Below are 22,252 nucleotides of genomic sequence, written 5' to 3' on the forward strand. Positions count from 1 at the left end.
CTGCTGTTGAAACAGTTTGAGAGCTGAATGCACTCGGCTTAGGACTGAGACAATGACACCTCAATTTCAACTTGCACAAGGTTAGGATGAAAAAGCTTCAGAAGATGACTCACAATCCTCCAATGATTTTTAAAGATCCCACAGATTTAAGTGCCTTTGTTTCAAGGTTTGTTCCCTCTGCAGCGAGGCCTTCTTCTGTCTCGTAAAAGCTCAAAACATCGCTGTCTATTTCTAAGCAGGTGCCCTCAAAGCCGGCCTTCTCGTACACCAAAGCCTGCAAAAAGACACAGGCAGACTGCATTCGAGACCACTCAGTTCAAAATAGCTATTAAAGTGTAATATATTCTTAATGCAATGTCAGTTTCTTTCTATTTTCCCACAAAAGCACAAAATATAACAGAGCATTCAATGAGCTGAACAGGAGCAGAAAAGGATAGATTTGAAAAGAGGCTTTAATTCTCACATCTCACATAAGTAAAATATCAGCTTTTTTTTAATCGCAGCATTGGAAGTTCCGTCACATCGTGACTATTTTTGGCTCAGCGCAAAAATAGAACAGCACAAAGTCTCGCTCTGAAAACATAAAGCTCAGCAGCAGAAGGCTTCTTCCAGAGGATGCTTCCAATCTGAATTTTTAACTGGCAAAGGTGAAGCGAAGTGTGCTTACCTTAACTTCGTTCGGATTCTCCACTTTGAATCCACCCTGGAAAAATGGATTAATATGTATTTATTCATATGGTTTTATAAGTCCAATAATTAAAACCAACGTATTCTGCCATTTTAGAAATAAATGTACAAGTGTCAAGCAATTACAAAAAAAAATAAAAATAAAGAAAGAATGTCTGTGAACTGATTCCTGTCACGGCAAAAGCCTTTGTACAAAGTGACATGCCTGAGCTGATTCACGTGGAAAAACAAAACGCGAGAGGAAGGAATAACAACAATCTAAAGAGCGCATTTCAAGCTGCTAATTAGCCTTGCAAAGACGATTCCCCACTGCATTTCTCTAACATGGTGTCACTGACATTGTAGCACAGCAGCATTTTCTAGTAAGCCCCAAACGAAACAAATAGTTACAAGATGATGCGAGAGACAGTAGTTTCGCCATGGACTTGCATAAAATGAAAAGACAAGTTATGACTGTGTGTCAACTTACTGAATGCAACTTGAGGAGAGATTAGCACAACCCATTCAGAACCTTTGGATTTAAACTGCCCAATTTAATGCATTTTAACATAGCTTTATGTGACAGACCAACACAAAGTACTGCAAAACTATATGCTCAAAAGTACATGGTTTCCAAAGTTTTATACAAATAAAAATCTAGAAAGCCACATGTAAATTTGTGCTCTGCTCATTTTAGTCTGACACCCCTATGAAAAACCCGGCAGCTCCAATTTAAGACGTCACCTAAACAGAAAAACTAGCACTCTGAACGTAGCTGCTCCACTACGAAGTATGGCGGTGCCAGTGTTATGCTGTTAGCAGGTACAGGGAACCAGTGTAGATCATCCCTTCTAAATACGTAAAATGAAATTGAAAATTCGGACCGTGCTGGTCAAAAAGGGAAGCGCAGAGGGAAATATTTATGAAAATTGCCCTGCAGAAACTGAGTCAGAGGTCAGTGAACCAAGAATGGTACTTTATGATGTGTTCCGATTTTTCTCTGAAGCCAAATATTCTGGGACATGATTAAGTTGGCTTATTTTCAAGGCCACCTTAAACACGTTTCAGCTGGAGAACCAGCAGATGACGCTAATTCCTGTTGGCAATCCTAGCTGCTGGCAATTAAATTAAAGTATTTAAACATAAAAGGATTTTTTTTCTTTTTTACAAATGGAGGTCATTGTGTCTTAAATCTTACAGGTTTAATAACTCCAAAGCTGTCAGAAGTGCAAACAAATGGTTTGTGAGAAATCTCCATCTGTCCATGCTTGCATTCTGATTTCAGGGAGCTTTACTGTTTATTTTTCCAGTTTGAACCTTGAAACATGCATGAAGTGCAAAGAAATTTGAATGTTTTTTTTTTAAATTATTATTATTATTTTATTTGGACAAAAAAAAATGTCAATCTGCTGCTGTACTGCTTTTAAATTTTTTGAGAGTTTACTTGTTAGCAAAAGACTGAGAATCCCTTATATTTGACAATAAACATTAAAGTTTTCAGCAAAACCAAAGATATAACTAACTCTCATAGCCGTAAAACCCCTTTCCCAGAATGACAACTAGTAGTGAATGAACTGTTATATGCATAAGAGGACACACACACACATACATACATACCATTTTAAGTGGTCTAAGAGATCCCACAAATGGTGATGAATAGCCCCAAGCCTCAGGAACAGGATACACTCCTTTTTCCAGCACGCCTATCATGCCTTCGAATCCCGGATCAGTGAACACCAGCCACCTGACGGAAGATCCACAAAAGACCAAACATTACCATCTTATTTATTATTATGTCTAAATGTCCCTCTATGTTATACTTAGCTGCACCCAGCGTAGTTTCAGAATCACAGGAAGTCATGGCCTGATGTAGGTGGTTGCTTATAGTGAATAAGCCACCACCTATTGTAAGGGTTCTCACACTTACAATAATATGCATCATTAGTATGAGTATCATAATTAGTATTATAAGCGTAAATCTTGTTCTGCTAATTTCACTGGGATTTATTGTGATAGACTGAAAGAAAAATAATAAAAAAATGTCTTTAAGAATGTTTTACAAATAATAAAAATGACCTTAATAAGACAATGTCTGTAGTTTGTCACAAGCTCAGTAGGGAACTCAGTGAAATGTGGATACTGTGCATGACCTTGAATGCACCATCCCCACAGTCCAACATGGTAGTACCATTATGGTATGGGGATCTGCTTCTTTAGCACAAACAAGCACTGATGTTAGGATGAATGCAGCTGAATACAAAACAATCCTGGACATAGAGCTTTTCGAGGCTCCAAAAGACTTAAATCTGGGATGAAGGTTTAGCTTCCAGCAAGATAAGAACCCCAAACACACAGCAAGATATATGCTTCAATGATTCAGTGATGTTTTAGGTTGTAATGTGATCATGTGAAAAAGTTGACGGTTTACACAATTCGACTAAGAGAACAAAGCTGACGCTCTCTCACAGGAACGACTTCAACACGTCCTGCTGCGTGCAGCACTTAAGAATGGTGAAATCAGGCTTTTTAACAGGGTTTGTTTTTTTTACCTCCGTAAGACGTGAGTGAAACAAACTTGAACAAAAAACAAAAGATGCTTGTTTTGGAGTGAATGCCAGAGGAACGGCACGCCGCAGTTCAAAGCGCTTTTCTTCACATTTCATTTTTAGCGTGGGCAGCCTTTGTTGTCTCCCTTTTCTCTGGCATTTCGAGCACAATACCAATGCCTCATACCGATCACCATGTGTGAGCCTCTGGCAGGAAAAAACAAACCCATCCCCTTCAGCCACCGCTGAGGAAGTAATACCAGGAGGCGATGCCAGCCTCGTTCTGCTAAGTAAAGGAATAGCTTCACTCCATTTGGCTGGAACAAAACCACATCTGCTACACACTCGTCTCCACTCGAAGCAGGGGAAAAGCTATGCAGGATGAGCAGCTGAAGGAGATCTTTGAGGATTATCTAAGTAGATGTATTCCGACACCTATCGCTTTTGTTTTATCTGCGACGATAGTCAGATTAAATTCTTCATCGAAAGGCAAAGCCACAAAAAAAGCAGCCTATGAAGCACGAGTTTAATAGCACGCATTGCCTACTGGGGCAGGGCACAAAATGTCCTAAATGCCAACACCTCTTCTGTGGAAAAAGAAAAAAGAAAAATCCCACATTTTGCCAAGTTGACACCTTTGTCTGGTTCTCACTCTTCGTCGAGTCTTTAACTATTCCCTTTTTTTCTGACATGCAGCAGCAGGACATACATTCCCAGGCTTTCTAAAGAGTTCGAATGAGAACAAACAAAACATAAACGAAGAAGGTAATGATTATAATCACTCAATTTATTTTATTTTAAAAGATTTCTACTCATCAGAGAACCTCTGATGAGAATGCCAGTCGATATAAAAAGCAACATAAGTGATGGCAAATAGGAGTGACACATATGGGTCTAACTACATTTTCTTTTGTCTTTTGGAGCCTCGGGGTATTTTCTCGGTAGTATAACTCAGCACTAATTGCTCATACTAACAGGCAGCTTTTTACCTAAGTGTTGTTCACAGCAGATTCTCAACAGGTTTGCTGGGAAAGGGAGATAAGCCGAATACGAAAGTGACAGGCGTTTCGCTAAAGCTCAAGACGTTCTTTGAATTTCTACATTTTGACCATATTTGGAGAAAAAATACACAATACGTGTACCCTCTGTGGTTGCAGATTATACATCAGTTTTTCCAACTTCATTCATTCCCATGGCTTTCTATACCATAAATATTTTAATCTGAGCCATTAACTTCAGGTCAGGGACTAATGTCACACCCAGTTCCCCTGTGTTCCAGCTGCCAATTAGAAAACTAGAGATTATAATTTATTTATGTATTTTCAATTTTTTTGCGTGTTTACTGTCCAGGCTAAACAATAGAAACAGGATAACATAATTTCTTGGGCTTTAAAAATTCCTACTTAAGGTATAAATAATTAAACACATGCACAAAATGATGTAAGTAGTACACAGTGCAAACTAAGGAAGCTCGGGAAACACAAAGTAGGATAGATGTGTGGTCTTAAATCTGGAAATGGGAGGATAATACATACTTGCTGAAACTTGTTCAAATCTACAGTCAATGCAACAACTAAAACGCTTAAAACAAACAAGACTGAGTGAAGATCAGTTGTTTGTTTTGAACCCACATACAAAGAAAAAGCCGGTAAAGGATGAGACAAAAAAAACAAAACATTTGAAGCTCAAGTTAGAGAACTGCTGCAAACAAAGGGCATTTTAAGATTAACAAGTCTTTGTAACAATCACTGGATGCTGTCCAAGTGTTTAGGAGACATGTCACCACAAAACCCATCTCTCTTAACACTACAAATGGTAATCTGGAATTTGCTCAAAGCTACTAGGGCTTTAACTGGAGTCATTTGATTTGTCAGACAAGGGCATGTTTTATTAGCTGCAAACACTCTTATGCTCAAACTTTTTGAGAAAAAAAAGCAAACATTTTACCAAATCAAAATTTCTCTGCACGATATAGTAAGCTGATTATTCCTCCAAAGACTTCAGAAATTTAATTTACAGGGAGCAGATGCATCTCGGCATTTAGATGCAACTGATTTGCATAGAGAAGTTGAAAGTTCGAAGAGGAAAAAAATCTAACCCAATGAAATCAGAATTCTGAACTGGATAATTGAATGTGCCTGCCTGACATCGAGGTCATATTCAATATGGCTGCCATCTGTATAAAATGTAGCAAAAACATTTATTTCCACTTGTGTTTTGAAACCAGTCGTAGTACTGTTGACTGGATGCAGCATTAATCCCCAGATTATTGTTGTGGCTTTTGAAGTGCTCTGCTCATTTTCAGAAAAACCTTTAGTAAGCAACCATGTCACAAAGTTCCTAACTTTGAAAATCACCTTTTATTGTCAACTCAGATTACTTGAAAATTATTCCTACAAAAAGAAACTCTCAAAGAAGATCTAATACAAAATGTAGAGCTCTAAATGAAACCAGATGCTATAAAAAAGGCAACACTCACACTCCAGAGTGGACTTGGATGGAAGCGGTGCTCAGTGGGATACCAAATGAGCCAGTTTCTATCACATCATCATGGTACGGTGTCACTCTGCCCCGGCCCTCTGGCTCGGTAAACAAATCAATGTGAGGGATGCTATAATCCTACAGAGAGAGAAAAGGGAAAAAAAATCAAACATGTCAATCACCCGGAGCAGTCAATGCTAAATCTTCAATAAATCCTCCCAGTGAAAGCAATTCAGCGATTAACTCATTTACTTCTCTGCTCTGAAATACGACCTGAATGTCACATGAGTTATTAAAGGCAATATGAGATGAAAATGAAGTTAAGTTAATGAGTGCACTCACCCTGACAGCAAGTCGAATTGAGCCTATGGCAATCGGTGGGCCCTTCTGTGGTTCAGTTTGTGGCTCTGCCCACAAATTTTCTAAATCTAAATCTGTTTCACCTTCTTCCAAGGCGATGGTGCGTCCCTGAAAGTCAGGCTTCTCGTAGAGGATCCAGCTGTAATATGAAAACAGTTTGTTTTCACACAATAAACACAGAAAACTCAACTTAAGGAATAATAAAGGTAGGATATGAAAGGCTTTAACTAGTTAAAAAAACAGAGAAATACTCTTAATATTCACTGGACGCTCAGTCTCATATCGTTTGTGCAAATATAAAAAGTGGAAGCCTTATAGTGGCTAATTAGCTTAGCTTAGCATCTCTAAACCTCACTAGAAAATGCATAATAATTTCCCTGATTAATCCTTTTACAAGATGAAGTGTAAAATCAACAAATGACAGAGAATGAAGATAGCCTTCCCTTCTGTAAATAGTTTAATAAGATTGCTTGAATTATTCGTATTTGTGTAAGACGAGAGAATGTTGAATCAGTTTGGCTCAGTGCGCCTGCAGACAGTCACATCTGATTCTTTTTAATATGCGTTCTGTTTTCTGCATTTATTTAACGGGAGCAAAAACAGTTCATTTGCATCTACAAATATATTCACTTGTTGTTCAAGGATGCAGAAACTATCCAAATAGTAAAATGGATTCACAAATTGTTGTAAGAGCCCCTGTTTTTGCAGCACGGTTAGTATGGTATGCTAATCATACCCCAGCTGAACATTTGCACAAGACTTTTTAATGTGCCTTTTTTTTTTTTTTACACCCCCAAGATTGTGCTGCAACATTTAATAAAATTAACAGGAACACAACTCCGATGATAATTTCTGTTTTATGTCTTAAATAGATCATATTGTCTAGAAACTTGCAATTAAAAATCCAAAACTTCGTATTTCCCAGACTACAAATATGAGACACTTGGGCCAACTTCTCCTTGCCACTGTTCAACATGGGAAACACAAAAGAGCATGCATTGCAAGTAAGTCAGCGACACCAATAATTCTGCTAAGAAGAGTTACTGCATTCATGTGAAAAATGTTGGCTTAATCCACTATTTAGGAGACTGAAACTGCCACAGGCAATAGAGATATACTGTGCATACACGAAATAACCAGAAAATTCATTTGATAAGATCTTAAAAAAAAAAGAGTGCAGTTACCGACGATGAAATCCAACTTCTGATATTTCACACAATTAGTCCTCTGAGACGCCCTAACTTCACCCTCACAAAGTCACTTTACATTAATTAGAACTACGTCTCACGGCCCATTTTCAGCTGAAGCTATTTATTTTATAACACACTTACCATCCCCTCACGACCTTTACAGACATGAGAGGCGAGAGCTCCAGAGAAGAAGCATCGGCCACGTCCCTGTAAATCTCGTGCGCTTGGCCACTAAACTGAGCGTTTTCAAACAACACCATCTACATTGGAGGGAGACACAGAGGGCAAAATAAAACATTCCATCACATTAAGCATGCCGGAAAAATAATTGGGGGGGGGGGGGGCATCCCTCGTTAAACGCTTCATAGTAAAACAGGATTTATTGAAAGCGTATTAGCAGACGGATTCCGATGTTTACTCAGGCTAAAAAAGCCCATACAGGCATGCAAGTAGGGCACGCTGTTAATGTTTTGAGTCACTTTAAAGGAAGTCATTTACATGTTTGTGCTGGTCCAACAGAATGTTAAAAATAGTCAAAAGCAAAGAATTGAACCACAAAAATGCTCTCTCTTGGGAATAAATTGGCTTTTTTCTCTTAATGCTTGCTTCCAGAGATCTTATAAACAACTCTAGCAAAGCTCTATTTGAAGTCAGTGGATCCTCAGCACAACAGAAACAGAAGGCAAGAGACTAAGTAAGTATGCTGAGCACCAGGGGAATAACAGGCTTAGCTGCAACAGCTATTATGAAGTTATACACTAATGAAGATCCTACACTCATGCACTGTTAGCAGCAGAACATTTCATAATGCTAATCATACCCAGCCGAACATTTGCACAAGATTTTTTTAATGTGCCTTTTTTTTTACCCCCAAGAACACTATATGAAGAACAGATGTTTCCCCCAAAAACAAAGCGCTGTCTATTGAGATTCCTATCTCCATCTTGTTTCTATCGTCTGTGGGCAAAGGTTTTGCCTACTGTACCTTTCCAGGGCGTATGTGAAATCCCTTGATAGTTCTTTTCTGAAACACAAAAGCAAAAGCAAATAATTAGAATTGTGAGAAAAACCACGAAGCACGGCAAACATCTGAAAAATGCAAAGCCTGCTAATTAATGTAACCTTGTGCAGCTGCTCTGTGCCTGCAGATTAACCTGACCTTTACAGGTTATTTATAGTATTTTGTGAGTACACAGCTCTGATTTCTTACTGAAACAGCACAATTCTGGGCAAATTTGCCAAAAAAAAAACAAAAAAACTGAGTAATGCATGCTATGAATGCTACAGGAATGCTTTAGAAATGTGAAATTCCAACCAACAAGACCAGACTGAATAACTTTGTGGACCATAATTCTATAATAACCCACCGCTCAGATGAGCAAACAAATGCACAAACATGCCTAAGCGTTTGGCTGTGGAAAAATGTGTGATTCGACAATTACCCACGACAAGCCTCTGTCATCGTGAACATAACATTTTGCATGGATTCATGTGTAATTACAACAAAATTATATTGTTCTTTCCAGGAGAAAACCTAGAATCTAATCCAAAAATAAACTCCAGACAAGCATAGCTAAAGTTCTCGTCTTTCTAATTGGCTGGGAATCTGAAATCTAATAACCCAAATTTTATAGATATGACGTTATACCTCAACAAACAGCAGGTTCTCTGATGCATTTAACTGAAAATTCAGATAAAGGATGGGGATAGATGCATTGGGGCAAAAATGGGGATAAACTTCTGTTAAGTTTTCGTCATTTCAGGATCAGTGCTTGTATACTTTATTAGTTGTCAAAGTTCACTCAAATGAGTTTGGATATTTTATAGCCCTTAAAAAAAATATTGGAATTGCCCTGCCATGACAGACCTGGAGATTGATCAATCTCTTATAAAAATTGCTGAAATAGGTTTAAAATACTTTGCTTTGCTTTATTGACTTACCTATAGGTTTTTACTGAAGATTTACACTAGTAACCATAAAGAAACTTCTGCTGTATGTGTAGTAAAAGCGGTTTCAGCCTTAAAGGATTACCAAAATCCTCATTAGTTGAAGAAAAGATCCTTTATTTACAAAAACAAATGGGATACAGGAGAAAGTGATACAAGACACAGTAAAAGAATAGAAGTAAAAGCTCTCCTACAAATAACACATACAATGTTTTTGTTTTTTTTCCCCCCATAAAAGCCATAGGAGCAGCAGCTTTATGGGAATTGCAGTAAAAACAGTATCTAGCTCACTATGCCAACAACTGAAACCTGATACTTCTAACTGTAGAGAACGAATCTGTTGCACAACACAACACAGCACAGCATCCTGCAGCAGCATGCTTGTGATGTACTTACGGTATTTCTGATTGCCTCGTGTGGTTGGGACAAAGGCTCTTTGGAAAGATGATGAGGGTGTGCAGTTGGAGGAATCCCAGGAAAACTTGGAGCTGCAGAGTCAGGAAGCACCAGACCTGGTTTCGTGACTTCCTCTGCCTTTCCTCCAGAAAGCAGAGATGCCATTTTCCCTGTTAGCTAAGAGATAAAATGATATGCGTTTGGTTGATTCTTTGTCTCACTGCTCATTCACATGTTCACAGATGACTTTCTGTTCACACGATGCACTGAACTTTCCTGTTTCAGCTTGTGCCGTTGCGTCACTATTTTAGTTTAGCTTCGACAACAGTGGCATTAGAATAATTTTAATTCAGACTGAAACTAACCTCCGGTTTGACTTGGTCCAGTCCTAGTACTCCCGGCACTGCTTTTGCTTGATCCTGTGGGAGGTACTTCTCTAAATAGTCAGGCAGCTTGATGTCGTTAAAAGCAGGAAGTGGAGGACTTGAGTCACAGACCACAGTCTCTGCAGCCCGGGTTTCCTCTTCATTCTGCTTGGCTACTGTTTGTTTGACTGGAGTTGAGTCTCTCAGGCTTGGAGGGGCCGGCTGGGGTGAAGTTAGAGGACTGAGCTTGGGGGGTTCGCTAGGCAACACGCCGTCTGAGCCGGTGCCTTCAGCCTGAGACTGAGCTCCATTCCGCTTGCCTCTTGAGAGAGAGGAGGTGAGACTGCTGAGAACAGAGCTCCTCTCCAAGCGAGACGTAACTTTTATTTGATCTTTTTCTTCCTTTCCTTCTGCCTCGCCCTTACCAGCATCTTTGTCCCTGAGGCCACCAAGCAGCAGGCTCCTGTCAGCAAAACTCGCCCTGGCGGGTATCAGGCCAGATTTTGTGTCTGCGCTCTGGAGCTTGGCTAAAAGGCTTGGAGTTGTTTCTAACGTGAGCTGAGTCTTCTTCCTCAAGCCAAATGTGAATTCCTCAGGGTCGAATGACTTCTCGAAGCGGTCTTCCCTAATGGCCGGCATCGCAAAGGGAGGCTGGGGGGTCCGAAGGTGGTTGTGCTTACGAGGTGGGAGGGAGAAAGGGGCGCAGAGCTTCTTAATTTTTTCAACAAAACCATCATCATCCAGCTCACCAGAAGTGTCCAACAGGTTGCTCTCACTTCCAGAGGAGGTCAGCTTTGCCTCTGGGACTTTGAGCTTGTGCTTGGGAACATCTACGTCTAGCCAGCTGGATGGTGTCTCTTGCTGTTGGAAGGAATTATCTTTCTTGAGCTCCCTTGGCAAATTCAGTTTCCTCATGGATGAATGGTGAACTGGGTCTGGGATCAGCTTATTAACCTCTGGGGGGAGAGGAGCTTTTGGAGTGTGACTCAACGTGTCTTTCGCTGGCTCCTTCACGACTTTGCCGAGTTGTGAATGCGAGGACAAATCACCATTAGCAACAGGCGAAAGTTTGTTTGCTGGGAGAGTGATATTTTTCTCCGCTGCATTTTCTGTTTTATTACCTGTCAAGTGAAACGTGATGCTATCAGTGGGGCTCTGAGTTATTTTCTCTGCATCTTTGAGTGAACAGACATCAATACTGCTTTCCGTGCTTGTGTGAGTAAGAGTGGGCTTCTTGAATTCTGTCAAGTTTTCTTGCACGGATGGCACCATGGTTTCTTTTTCCCTGACATCTTCCCCGAGCCCTCTGCCTAGTGCAGACTGAGAGTCAGAAATACTAAATGATTTTTTAGCAGTTGAATCTGTCTTTTCCTTGTGCGTCACATCAACCTGAGCAGGTGCCACCAAGAGAGTGCCATTAGTGCCTTTTGCACTCACTCCCTCATCTGGCGTGGCTGCTTTGGTAATAGGCTCTGACTCGGACAGCTCGGCATCATTAGCTCCATGTGTACATGAGTCATCAAGTGGATTCTCAGATTTTTCCACAGATACAGAATCGGGCTTGGCTTCTCCTGCCACCAGCTCGCTTTGTATTCCAGAGCTTTCTGAGAGTTTTGTTTGTGACTCAGGAGGCACGTTTGTGGCCAGCTCTGCCTTCTGTGGCTCTTTATCACTCTCTGTTGCACTCACAGCCTCATTAGTCTGGGTGATTGTACAAATAGCAGCTTTCTCTGGAGGTACAGTCATCGCCTCGCTGGGTTTTTGTGTATCGTCGTGGAGGGCTGATGATCCGATGGTATTGTCTGACATTTGACAGGTTGTTTGCGGTTGTTTGGATTTTTCAGAACTCTGCTCCTTTCCTAAGATACTTTGCCCACTGTCTGAAATATCCCCCTTTGCAGAGGTTTTGTGTGCAGGCAGAAGCTGCTGGGTGTTTTCTGTGTCTCTCTCTTCAGTATGATGTAGATTTCCACTGTTAATTACTCCTAATTTCTCCACATGTTCAACCTCAGCCTGATATATTAGTGCTGTGTCTGTGCACAGAGGAAATTGGGTTTGTTCTGCTTCTTCTTTAGCTGCTCTTCCTTCTTCCTGTTTACTTGTTGAGTCGAGCTGCATTGCTAATTCTTTATCTAATTTAGGTTGCTCGGCAGATAACTCCTGATTTGCTGCAGGTGGCGTCTCAAAATCCTGTTTAGCTGAAGGAGGTGTTGACAGAGAGGTGGTAGAAATTTGACTCTTGTCCTCTGAGGAGTTTTGTCTGTCTTGTGTAACTGTAAGGCTCTGTTCTTCTGATTTTTCCTCCTGTTTGGGTTCAATTTTGGCCTTCCTGTCAATAGTCCCTTTTGTTTCAGTGCTGCAGCTAGCAGTATCAGGTTCATCTCTGTTGACAGGTGATTCAGCAGCCTCCTTTGATTCATTTCTGAACTCCTCCTGTTCATTTTCTGTCAGAGTCTGTGTTCCTGAAGTGCCTCCGGGGAATTTTTGAGATGACATAAATTTTGGAAGTTTTTTGGGGGTAGAGGACATCTCCTCTGTATTTCCCACCTCCTCTTGTTTTACATCAGAGCCCTTTGGTTGTGTTTGTGCATTTGGGCTGACGGGACTAGCCGCTTCTTTATTTTTCCTTCGTTTAGACCGGGAGCTTGTTCTGCTTGGGCTTTTGTGCTCTGGTGTTATGTTTTTGGTAGTCTCTGCAGAATCTCCTAGATCATCTTTTTCAATAGTGCTTGAATGTGTGGCTTGATGTACATCCTTTGCTTCTGTTTCACTACCTTTAGAGTCTATTTCTTGCAGTTCTTGAGGGGGCATCGGTACCCCTGCAGCAGAAATATCCTGTCCATTTTGACTTGACGTTATCTCTGACTTTGCTTTACTTTGCATCGGCTCTTTGGTATCGAGTTTATCTTGAACGTCAAGTTCTGACGACTTTGATACTGGAACCGTCACAGAGGCGTGAGATTTTACAGACATTTCTTTAACAGGTGCCATTTGAGTCGGTGCTGGTTTTACTTGAGGCTTCGATGGTTCTGCAAATTTTCTCATTCGCTCCTTGATGGTCATTGGTTTCTCACTGTCAGCTGACCTGGAGCTGCCGTACCGTTCTTCAGATTTTGACCTCTGCTCAGGTAGAAGGAAGTCCATTTTAAGCCTGTCTGAGACAGATCTGGTTGGGGAGACATCAGCACTTCTTGGGGTCTGGTAAGTCTTGTTGACACTCCCATCTTGTTTTTTCGGCTCAAACAGGCTGATTTTATCTGCAATCCGACCAGCAACAGGTTTCGGCTCTTGAGCAACCGTCTTTGGACCAGGGGCACTGCGCAAAACAAAAGGGAAACATTTGAAATATTTAAAATAAAGCAGCACTTAAAGATAACTTTACTTAAAACCACATACTTTCCATAAACAAGTAACAATTTAATCTCGAGGGAATTTCCTAATCATCCAAAGATTTATCTGACCTCAATTTAGATCTCAGCTACACTTTTACAAGTCCGATCCTAAAGCTCAGGCCTGAACTTTGTATTATGACTCACACCTTGTTTCTCTGTGGATATACCTGAATCAATTCCACCCTGCTCTGTAAACGTCTGCGAAGTGACATTTAAGAAAAGTATGCAAGTCAGTCTGAATAATAGTTAACCCTTCCCCTTCCAACCAACTGGCATTGTATGTGGACTGTACAACTTTTAGTTACTTAAATGTTTTGACTTACCTTGCGTCAGTCTCTGTTTTGGGCTTTTCTTCTTCTGCGATCTCCTTTAACGTATTGCTGAAATCCTGCTGATTTGCTGTAGTGCTTTGTTTTGGTTTAAGAGGAACATTTTTTGAAAAAAGCTTAACTTCAGTTTTGGAAACCTTAATACTCCTGCGTTTGGACTCTGGTGTCTCGGTCTTCCTCTGCACTTTGTAGAGACTCTCGTCCTCGTCCATGTCCGCTCCCTCTTCCACCTTGCCTGCCTGGCTGGCTGCAGAGGCTGAGATTGAGTTCTGGAACTGGTCCAACTGCTTGACCATATCCGAGGAGGAGAACTCACTTTCTCCTCCTTCAGGTGAGACCTGTAAGGAGGGGGCTGGCTTGGAGGAGGAGTCTGTAGATGCTTCTTTCAGCTGAGTGCTTGGACTTTTGCCCTGCAGACTGTCTGCAGAGTGACCTGCGGGAGGGGATCCATCTGTGGATTGAGTGTTTCTGGGGTTTTTGTCTGTGGGGCTTTTTGCTGTGGGGCTTTTGATTCCATCTCCTTGAGAATTTTTCCTGACCCTCCTCTTGCTAGAGTTTTTACGCCCCATGTCGTCTGCCTCTGTTTGCTCAGCCTCAGTCCTTAACCACGAGTTTTTGTGTGTTTTGAGCGACACTCCCCCTAAAACACTGTAATAACTTTGTTCCCCTGCAGCCGGCCTCACATTTTTCTCAGCATTTGTTGAGCTGGCTGCTAAATCAAAACTCTGTGATGACTTTGACTTCCGAAGTATCTGCAAGCTCTTTTTAACAGTTTTGCAAACAACTTCCTCTCCCTCGTGGACGTTCTGGCCACACTGAATCACGCTAGTCTCCTCCAGGTACACATGGAGCTTCCTACCTGTCTCAGCCTGTGCTTTTCTCAGTGCGTGTGGCTGGGTGTGGGCCTGGCCAAAGTCCCACGCCACTCCCTGTTTAGACGAAGACGAGGGATGCGTCAGATGACTGACATTCCTCTCAGGATTCCCACTTGCTGAAGGAGCACTACTGTTCTCCCCTGTCTCCTTGCCCTGCCCTGTTCTCTGCTTCCACCTCTCTCCAAGCTCCCCCTCCTGTGCACCGCCCTCTCCTGTCTCAGCGCTGCACACAACTGAGTTGTCTCTGTGGGCAGACTGCGTGGCGTCCCGCTCTTCACAAGGGAAAACCTCTTTAAAGAGGCCAAGTGAACTAGTATCCCTCTCCTGCCACTGTCGCTCCTCTGCTCGGATTTTCACAGAGTCCTCACTCTCGCGATCACCGTCTCTTCTCTGCGTGAGACCAGAGGCTGAGAAGTCATTTCCATCCGAGCACTTTGGAGAATTCCCCCTCCATGGAGACAGCCAGCTGCCAATACGGCCCAAGACTCCAGTACTCGGCTGCTCCTCGGGGCTCTCAGACTATAGCGAAAAGCAGACCAAAGGAAAAGGGACTTACTAAAATATCTGTCTACAAATATATCAAAAATGTTGCAACTGTTGATGCAACTTAAAAAATAGAAATACATTTAAAAAATAAACCTAATAATTGCATGTAACTGAGCACATGCAAAACTGTCTATCACCAAAGTAAGAGTGCAAGCCTTGGTGTTTAAAGACAAATATGTGTTATTCAGAGACATGTTTACTGCAGCCATGCATCTCTTAGCAATGCAAAGACATGCAGTGGTGCATGAACCTGTACGCTTACCGTAGAAAATACCATATCATTGAGAGTCTTTATGTAGGATGTAAACATGATTTTGGTTTTGAACAAAAACTCCTACAGAGCATAAGACAAACACAAAATCATTCCACCATAATGAAAAGCAATACGAAAGAGCAGACTTAGAAAAAAAAAGGCAAAACGCCTCATCAAAGTGAGAGCTCATACCTGACTTTCTAAAATATGAAGAAGTCCAGAATGTCAATACACGCTAAACTCACCCTTAATTCGTGAAGAAAACTTTTCTTTCTTTAATGCAAACAGTTGTTAGACAGTCCAGAATAGAGGCTCCACTAAAGGGTAACTGGTGAACATCTTGCGTTACTCCTGTTTGTCTCCAGTCGAGCATCCCCAAACTATTTGAGCTCTGTGTCAACGCGTGTTGTTAAAAAGTTCTGCCCCCCCTCCGCCGGAGCGCCAGCGCGTAGCCCGGTGCTCCAAATGATGCATTCAAATGCTCCTCCGTAATTTTTATACATAGCAGTTATTTAGGAGTGAGTCATCAAATAATATTTCCACGTCAGCCGCCCAGTTGCGTTTTCATTTTGGAGTTCTTTGTAAGTGTGGTTGATGGACAACTTTTAGTTTTACTTTTAATTCAATTAAACGGCTAATCAGTCTTCAGATACTTTCAAGTAGTCTTTTTCTCTAGTTTTAATCTTATTCTTATTGTGTTTATAGCTAATTCTAGGCAGATTATTACTATGTAGTCCTATCAATTTCTCTTACACGTTTTTCCTGTTTTTAGAAGTATTGTCGAAGAGAATACTTTGACTCACAAAACACACAAAAATAAAACAAATACATTTAATTTAAACAGCATCTTGCAGTTTCTCATACAAATTTGTATAACATTTGCATCCTAATTGTTCTAAATCGTACTATAGCATAAAAGCTTTGTTATTAACATTTAGTTAAGCTAGTATTTAGTACATCAATCATTGGTAGAACTCGGGCTCTCTTTACTGTTTGTTTTAAGAAATGCTGGCAGGCTGCTGCTCATTTTTAGGTAAATGTGATCTTATTTCCACATCTGATATAGAGCTAATAACCACCAATAACCAAAAACAGGATCTGTGCACGCTATTTGATTTTTACTTCATGATAAACGTTTCAAAATAAAAGTGCAATTGAGAAAACTGAAAAGGATGACAGTGATTGAAGAAGAGTCGAGGCTTCGTTCCATTTTTCCACTGAAGTCATTTGGATCTGGACATGACTTAAAAATAAGTTAACCATGTTCTCAAAATTAGAGAACCAGCGAGATTCGTTAATTGACACAGTTAGCGACCTGGCTAACTATGGTTGACAACACAGCATGTTGTACTCACAACCATTGGAGCAATGTGATGTTATATTGGCTGTGTGAAAGATATAATCTGTACCAAATTGCCAAAACCACTAATAAACAGCTCTTTCATTGCTCTACAAAGTAGAAGTAGAAGCTTTTGTAAAAAAACAAAAACAACATTGTTTTTCTCTAAATGCAACCTTAGTTTCAGATCCTGCTTTTGTGACAGGCACATTATGCGTACATGACTAATTGATTACTAATTGCATGGTATGGCAAAGCTATTATGTTTTATTGAGCCAAACTCACGATCAAATAAGCATTATTAAAAAAATAAGGATCATCCCGAGTATGTACCTGAGCCACCAGTGTTTGAGTCAAATCAGACACTTTTCTGTACGGAAACTAAACATCAGCCCTCGTGTTTTAACAAATTCACGTGAAGACAGATAGTCTTATGAAGTGCCACCTCTCAGCTTTGAGAAGAAATCAATTCAGGAATATAGCTACAGTAGACACAGCCCTCCCCAAACTGATTTCTACAGACTAAAACCTCACGTCTAAATCAGCTCTGAGCCGCATGCAAATTTTCTAACTACAAAGCAATTACAGAGGCTAAATATGTTAATGTTTTTGTTCGTACTTCAACATTCAAACCGAATGTGATGACGCACGGAAGCAGAGAAACAGTCTGGTCTGCATCAGATCATATCATTTGCATTAGTGTCGTTTGCAGGTTGTTTATTGTTCTGGTTGAGAAACCCCACTGTACGGTCTGTTCTGTGCTTTGTGCTGCAGCAGCAGAATGAAAAGCAAGTAAGCCAGTCCATTAATGAATTAGTGCAACTGACTGATGCTTTGTGAACCCAATTTAAAGAGTTGACATCAAGAGTTGTTGTGCACCAACACTGGTCAAATTCTTCCAGTACGCATTCATACAAGGTAACTTAACTGACAGGAACAACTGAAAACGGAAATATAAACGGGATGTAACTGGATATGGAGAACTGCATGGACTGGAGCGTGGTTTTGCAAAACTGTGTTGCTGCGTCCTTCATAGTTTCTTTGGTTTCGACAGGAGGCTTTGAAATCATTCTTAAGCTTATTGAGTTTGCTCGGTTTTCTTGTGAACACATAAAACCTTTTTTTTTAATTATTATTAATAAATGTTTTGTTGTCAGACTCAGAGTAAGATTGGATAGTCCAAGGTGTATGTGCTTCATTTTGCATCCAACTGAACAATATGCAAATGTCTGTCAGCAGAACAGGGAACCTCTATTTAACCTCACCTTTGGCCATATTACATTTGGGCCTCTTAAATACATAGCTGTTTTTGATATTTCAAAATCTAATTTAGTAAATCAGTCTTATACAACCTTAAACTCATACAGTGCCTTGCAAAAATATTCATATCTATTTAAGTTTTTTCAGATTTTTTTTATGGTACAACCACATACTTCAGTAATTTTAGTGCCTTATTGGAATTATATATGATAGACAATACACAGTAGTGTATAGTGAAATGAACGGGGAATAATATGTTGTATCCATAATGCATTATTATTGTAATTTTTACAAATAAAAATCCAAACGGTATTCATATTCATATTCAGTTGCAGTCACAGCTTTTCTTTTGGGGGTTTAGCTCCAGTTTTTCATCATGAAAATGAATTAATAGACTTCAGTCATACTGTGGTATAAATTTCTTCACAACTTTTTCCCTGGCCTGTCTGTTATGCTTCTTAGTGTTCACGTTCATGACGCATTATAGTCTCTAGTTTAGTTCAATAGACCTCTGAGACCTTCATGAAATGCTGTATTTTTACTGAGAGTACAAGAAATGGCACAATATTTACTAAGTAAGTTAATTCTGAAGCTAATGTGTTGTGTGGTATTTATTTGGATTATTAGAATAAAAGCAGCGAGTCATATTTTCCAATTTTTTTATTTGTAAATAATCTTCATTCTTTTTGCCCCCAATAAAACACCTTCATGTTTGTGGTTGCAATGCAGCCAAATGACAACATTTCTGGTGATATCAATATTAACATTGAAAACTGCAGGTAACAAAAATGTCTTCCAGAGTACCACTGAAGGGAGCCCGAGTACTACCAGTGATACAATTCAGCTGGCAAACTGTGACATGTTATTAAATCTCAACGTATGACATGCCTAGACAAGTAAAAACCTCACATAAATGTCAGCGCTCCATAAACTGAGATAAGAATGCAAGTTCAGACCACTCTCGTAGGCTTGATCATACAGATTAAGTAGCAAATGGAGCAAAATAAAAAAAACAGAAACAAACTTGGACAAGTCAGCATAAGCGTACTTCTGAAACTGGTTGCTTTAAAGTGAAAAGGGGGAATGCATTATGGTTCATTATGTGTTATGTGAACATATTTCAAAGTTCGGACATTTATTTGAACAAGCGAAGGCAACAGGAGGCAGTGTCCAAATTAAGTTTTCCACGGGAAATGACGCAGGGACTGTGTGACTTTCAAAGCCTGTAGAATGCAGCTTCTCTGTTTTTTTCAAACTCTGCTTGTTCAGGTTTCACCATGCGGGAAGCTCAAGTCAGTCTTTCCGTGCCCGAGGTCGGGGGAATTAAACTCTTAACTTCTCATGTTTTACGTGACTTGTAGGGTACATTTATAAAAATAAAGTATATGTAAGCGGCAGCTTGCATTTTAATAAGGGTTTATTTCTAACTTTCAGTTAAATTCGGCGACAACAGGTAGAGATGGGAGTGGTCTTGATCACTTTTAAAAAAAATATATTATCATTCCTACACTTGAATTTCACTTTTGGATTCACATGTTTCCAACACATACGACTTCATATGACTGCATTTATATTGTTGCTATAAAATGTACCTTTTCACTTTTAAATTCGGTTTAAGGAGCCCTCGGAAATTGCGATGAGCTCTCGAAATTCTGCACAAAGAGCCTCATTTCCATCAAACAAAGCGAGCGGCCCTGAAACTTTACAGTGAAATTAGATTGTTCAGACCTCAAATAGTTTATCGACCGAAGCGCTCACGAAAGCCCCTCTGACTTGCTCTCCTATATAACCATCTTACTCCAGACAGAAAGTCAGTTCTTACCATGATTAGAGTGTCTCTGTTGGTTGTCCAGCGAATAAACCGGTCAGATGCAGCCTGCTGCGGGGGAACCTCCTGGGAGTGAAGCCTCTCTTTGAGGTAAACTGTCCCTCCTCACTCAGAGTAGAGGAGCCTTATTAATATTTCGTCGGGGGGAAAAAAAAAAAAAATAGAAAAAAGAAAAAAAACAACTCATGTCTTTGCCAGACTGATGTCATTGTAGAATTATATTTTCTCCCCAAAGCGAGTGAGACAGTAACTGCGGAGGAATCTGGCCCGGCCAGGTAACACGCCCCAGGGCATACTGATACCTTGACGCAGCAGTGCGCTAAAGCGGTTTGTTTTGCCACCATGCCAGTGAACAAGTGACACACTGGAGTTTTATTTATTTTTTTGGTATGTACCTGAGACAAAAGACGCCTTATGCGTTGCCTCTTTCTTTTCAGAAAGACTGTCATTGTGATAACGGAGGGAAAAGGGCAACAACCCAAGCTTTTCTAAATTCTTGCTAAACTTTTATTTTTCAGTGACCCTCTGCTAGCCCTTTTGTCAGTCTGCAGAAACACAACACATGCTGTGAAACAAAATGGCATTGGTCATCGCCTATGTTGTGCGAATACACGGCAGCTCTTTGTTTTCTATCCTTTTTTTTCATGCCTTATTGATGAGATGCAGAAACATAAGACCCTGTCTCCTTTTTTTCACCCCATAAAATATTCACACCTGGCCGTTGACTGATCTCTGGTCTCTTCCTTATTACTTAGTAATTTTTTTTTTTACATAAGATGTTTGAAATGGTGCTTTGAGCGATTTGAGGAAATTCAAATAAGACAGTCGCATGCCTGAATGCAAATTATAGAGAACTCAACTTTTCCACATTCAGATTAGAAGTCTAGCTTTAGTTTATTTGAACTAATTAAATAAATAACATTTATTTTTAGCTTAATGAGCAAGTCGTCCAGTTCTAATAAGCAGTAGAAGAAGCTATTTGAGCATCTGTTCATTCAGGAAATATTTTTACAGTTCCTGTCAAGAGTTTAATGCTCTGCATTCACGCAGTTACAGACTTGCACAGCCAGCAGCTGTTTTCACCATGTGGCCTCCTTTTGTTGCAGAGAAGAGCATCGCTGGGGGCATCTGTCAACGGCTGCAAATCGTCTCTCATAGTTTGTATATATGCAGATTTTTCCTGTGTGAACGTGGGAATTGAAAAAACTTGCATGATTTCCACATTTATTCCTTTATATAAAGAGTCGCTTTTATTCTCCTTTTCATAGTGTCCTTCTTTGACTGTCTGTCATCCCCTCCTGACTTCTCCCTTCCTCCCTCCTCGAGATGCCAAGATCGCATGACAGTATTTAGAGTTTGAATTTGAGAGGGCTAAAAAGCATCTTCCAACATATCAAATCAGCTAATGTTTCTGGTTTTTGGTGTTGTTTTTCATCGACTAAAATTACAATCGATTTTTGTATTTGCTAAAAGCCATAATAATAATAATAATAAAATATTTTCAAGTTGTTCAATATTGTTAATGGCAAACGTTAACAGCTTTCCTTTTGGCTCTGCCTAAAAATTTACTTTCAGACACTGATCTGAGTTTTGTGATGCTGCTCTGAAACATGGACTAGCTTTTCCTTAAGTCACTTTGTAACCGATTTAGTGTTTTGCTTAAGGTCAATATCCAATCGGAAGACTTATTTGCGCCTAAGTTTTAATTTCATTGCTGATAGTGGTATTATAACTGGGAGAGATGCGTTTTGGCATGATATGTGATATCTTTTGTGACTGCAGCAATGCATTTACACCAATAGGCACGGTCAGCATTCAAAGTGGCATAAAGTACAGACACATGTTGACACATATGCTTCATATTAAAGAAAATACCTGTTTTATGGTGTTTTCAGGTGAGTCACTATCAGCTTCTTTCTTTGTTCATCTTTGTAATGCTTGTTCATGAGCACATGGGCAGAGAAAAGAAAAAGAAAAAAAAACATACATCTTTTTGTTGGCAAGAAGGAAGCCCTGTTTAAATTTTACCACAAAGACGCAGCAAATATGTGAAAGTAGCCGCTCTCTTTAGATCGGACTAAAAATAAACTATTAGTGACTGAAAACGATCATTTCACATCATACTGAACTGAATGCCTTAGGTAACATCAGAGCTAAATCAATCTGAGAACCTGTGGCAAGGCAGGGAAAGTAATGCTTTCCATCCAAAGTGGAGTTAATTTACCAGAATATTGTGAAACGTTTCAGTCTCCAAATGTACAAATCTAGCTTAGCGTAGCGGAACGCGCTATTTTAATATTACTTCAAGTGGAAAAAGATACATGGCATTCTTTTTTTACAATTTCAAAGCAATGCATTTTCTTCCATTCTCTTCATAATTATGGAGCACTTTGTTTTGGGTTTGTTGTAAAATTTAAATGAATCGTTTGAGGTTTGTAATGTGACAAGATATGAGAATGTTCAAGAAGTAACAATGCTT

The 22,252-nt window shown here is 40.0% G+C and overlaps 1 protein-coding gene across 2 annotated transcripts in view; it reads right to left on the bottom strand.

Moving 5' to 3' along the window:
- The window catches only part of LOC103457455 (uncharacterized), a 33,056-nt gene extending 13,057 nt beyond the window's left edge, over positions 1-19,999 (bottom strand). The window contains exons 1-12 of one of the 2 annotated variants that reach the window (XM_081602141.1): positions 15,592-15,812; positions 15,356-15,427; positions 13,667-15,066; positions 9,952-13,267; positions 9,587-9,763; positions 8,229-8,267; positions 7,385-7,503; positions 6,036-6,192; positions 5,692-5,831; positions 2,284-2,410; positions 668-703; positions 114-274 (exon numbers count right to left, since the gene is read on the bottom strand). In XM_081602141.1, the coding sequence (XP_081458267.1) occupies positions 114-274; positions 668-703; positions 2,284-2,410; positions 5,692-5,831; positions 6,036-6,192; positions 7,385-7,503; positions 8,229-8,267; positions 9,587-9,763; positions 9,952-13,267; positions 13,667-15,066; positions 15,356-15,403 (5,720 nt within the window). In that variant the 5' untranslated portion in view covers positions 15,404-15,427; positions 15,592-15,812. Of the gene's footprint in view, positions 1-113; positions 275-667; positions 704-2,283; positions 2,411-5,691; positions 5,832-6,035; positions 6,193-7,384; positions 7,504-8,228; positions 8,268-9,586; positions 9,764-9,951; positions 13,268-13,666; positions 15,067-15,355; positions 15,428-15,591; positions 15,813-19,767 lie in introns of those variants that run through there. The other variant, XM_081602142.1, reaches the window with a different exon arrangement.
- Between the last annotated feature and the right edge of the window lie 2,253 nt (positions 20,000-22,252).

Source organism: Poecilia reticulata, chromosome 21 (genome assembly GCF_904066995.2).
Source record: "Poecilia reticulata chromosome 21, P_reticulata-male-v2, whole genome shotgun sequence".
Taxonomy (NCBI): domain Eukaryota; kingdom Metazoa; phylum Chordata; class Actinopteri; order Cyprinodontiformes; family Poeciliidae; genus Poecilia; species Poecilia reticulata.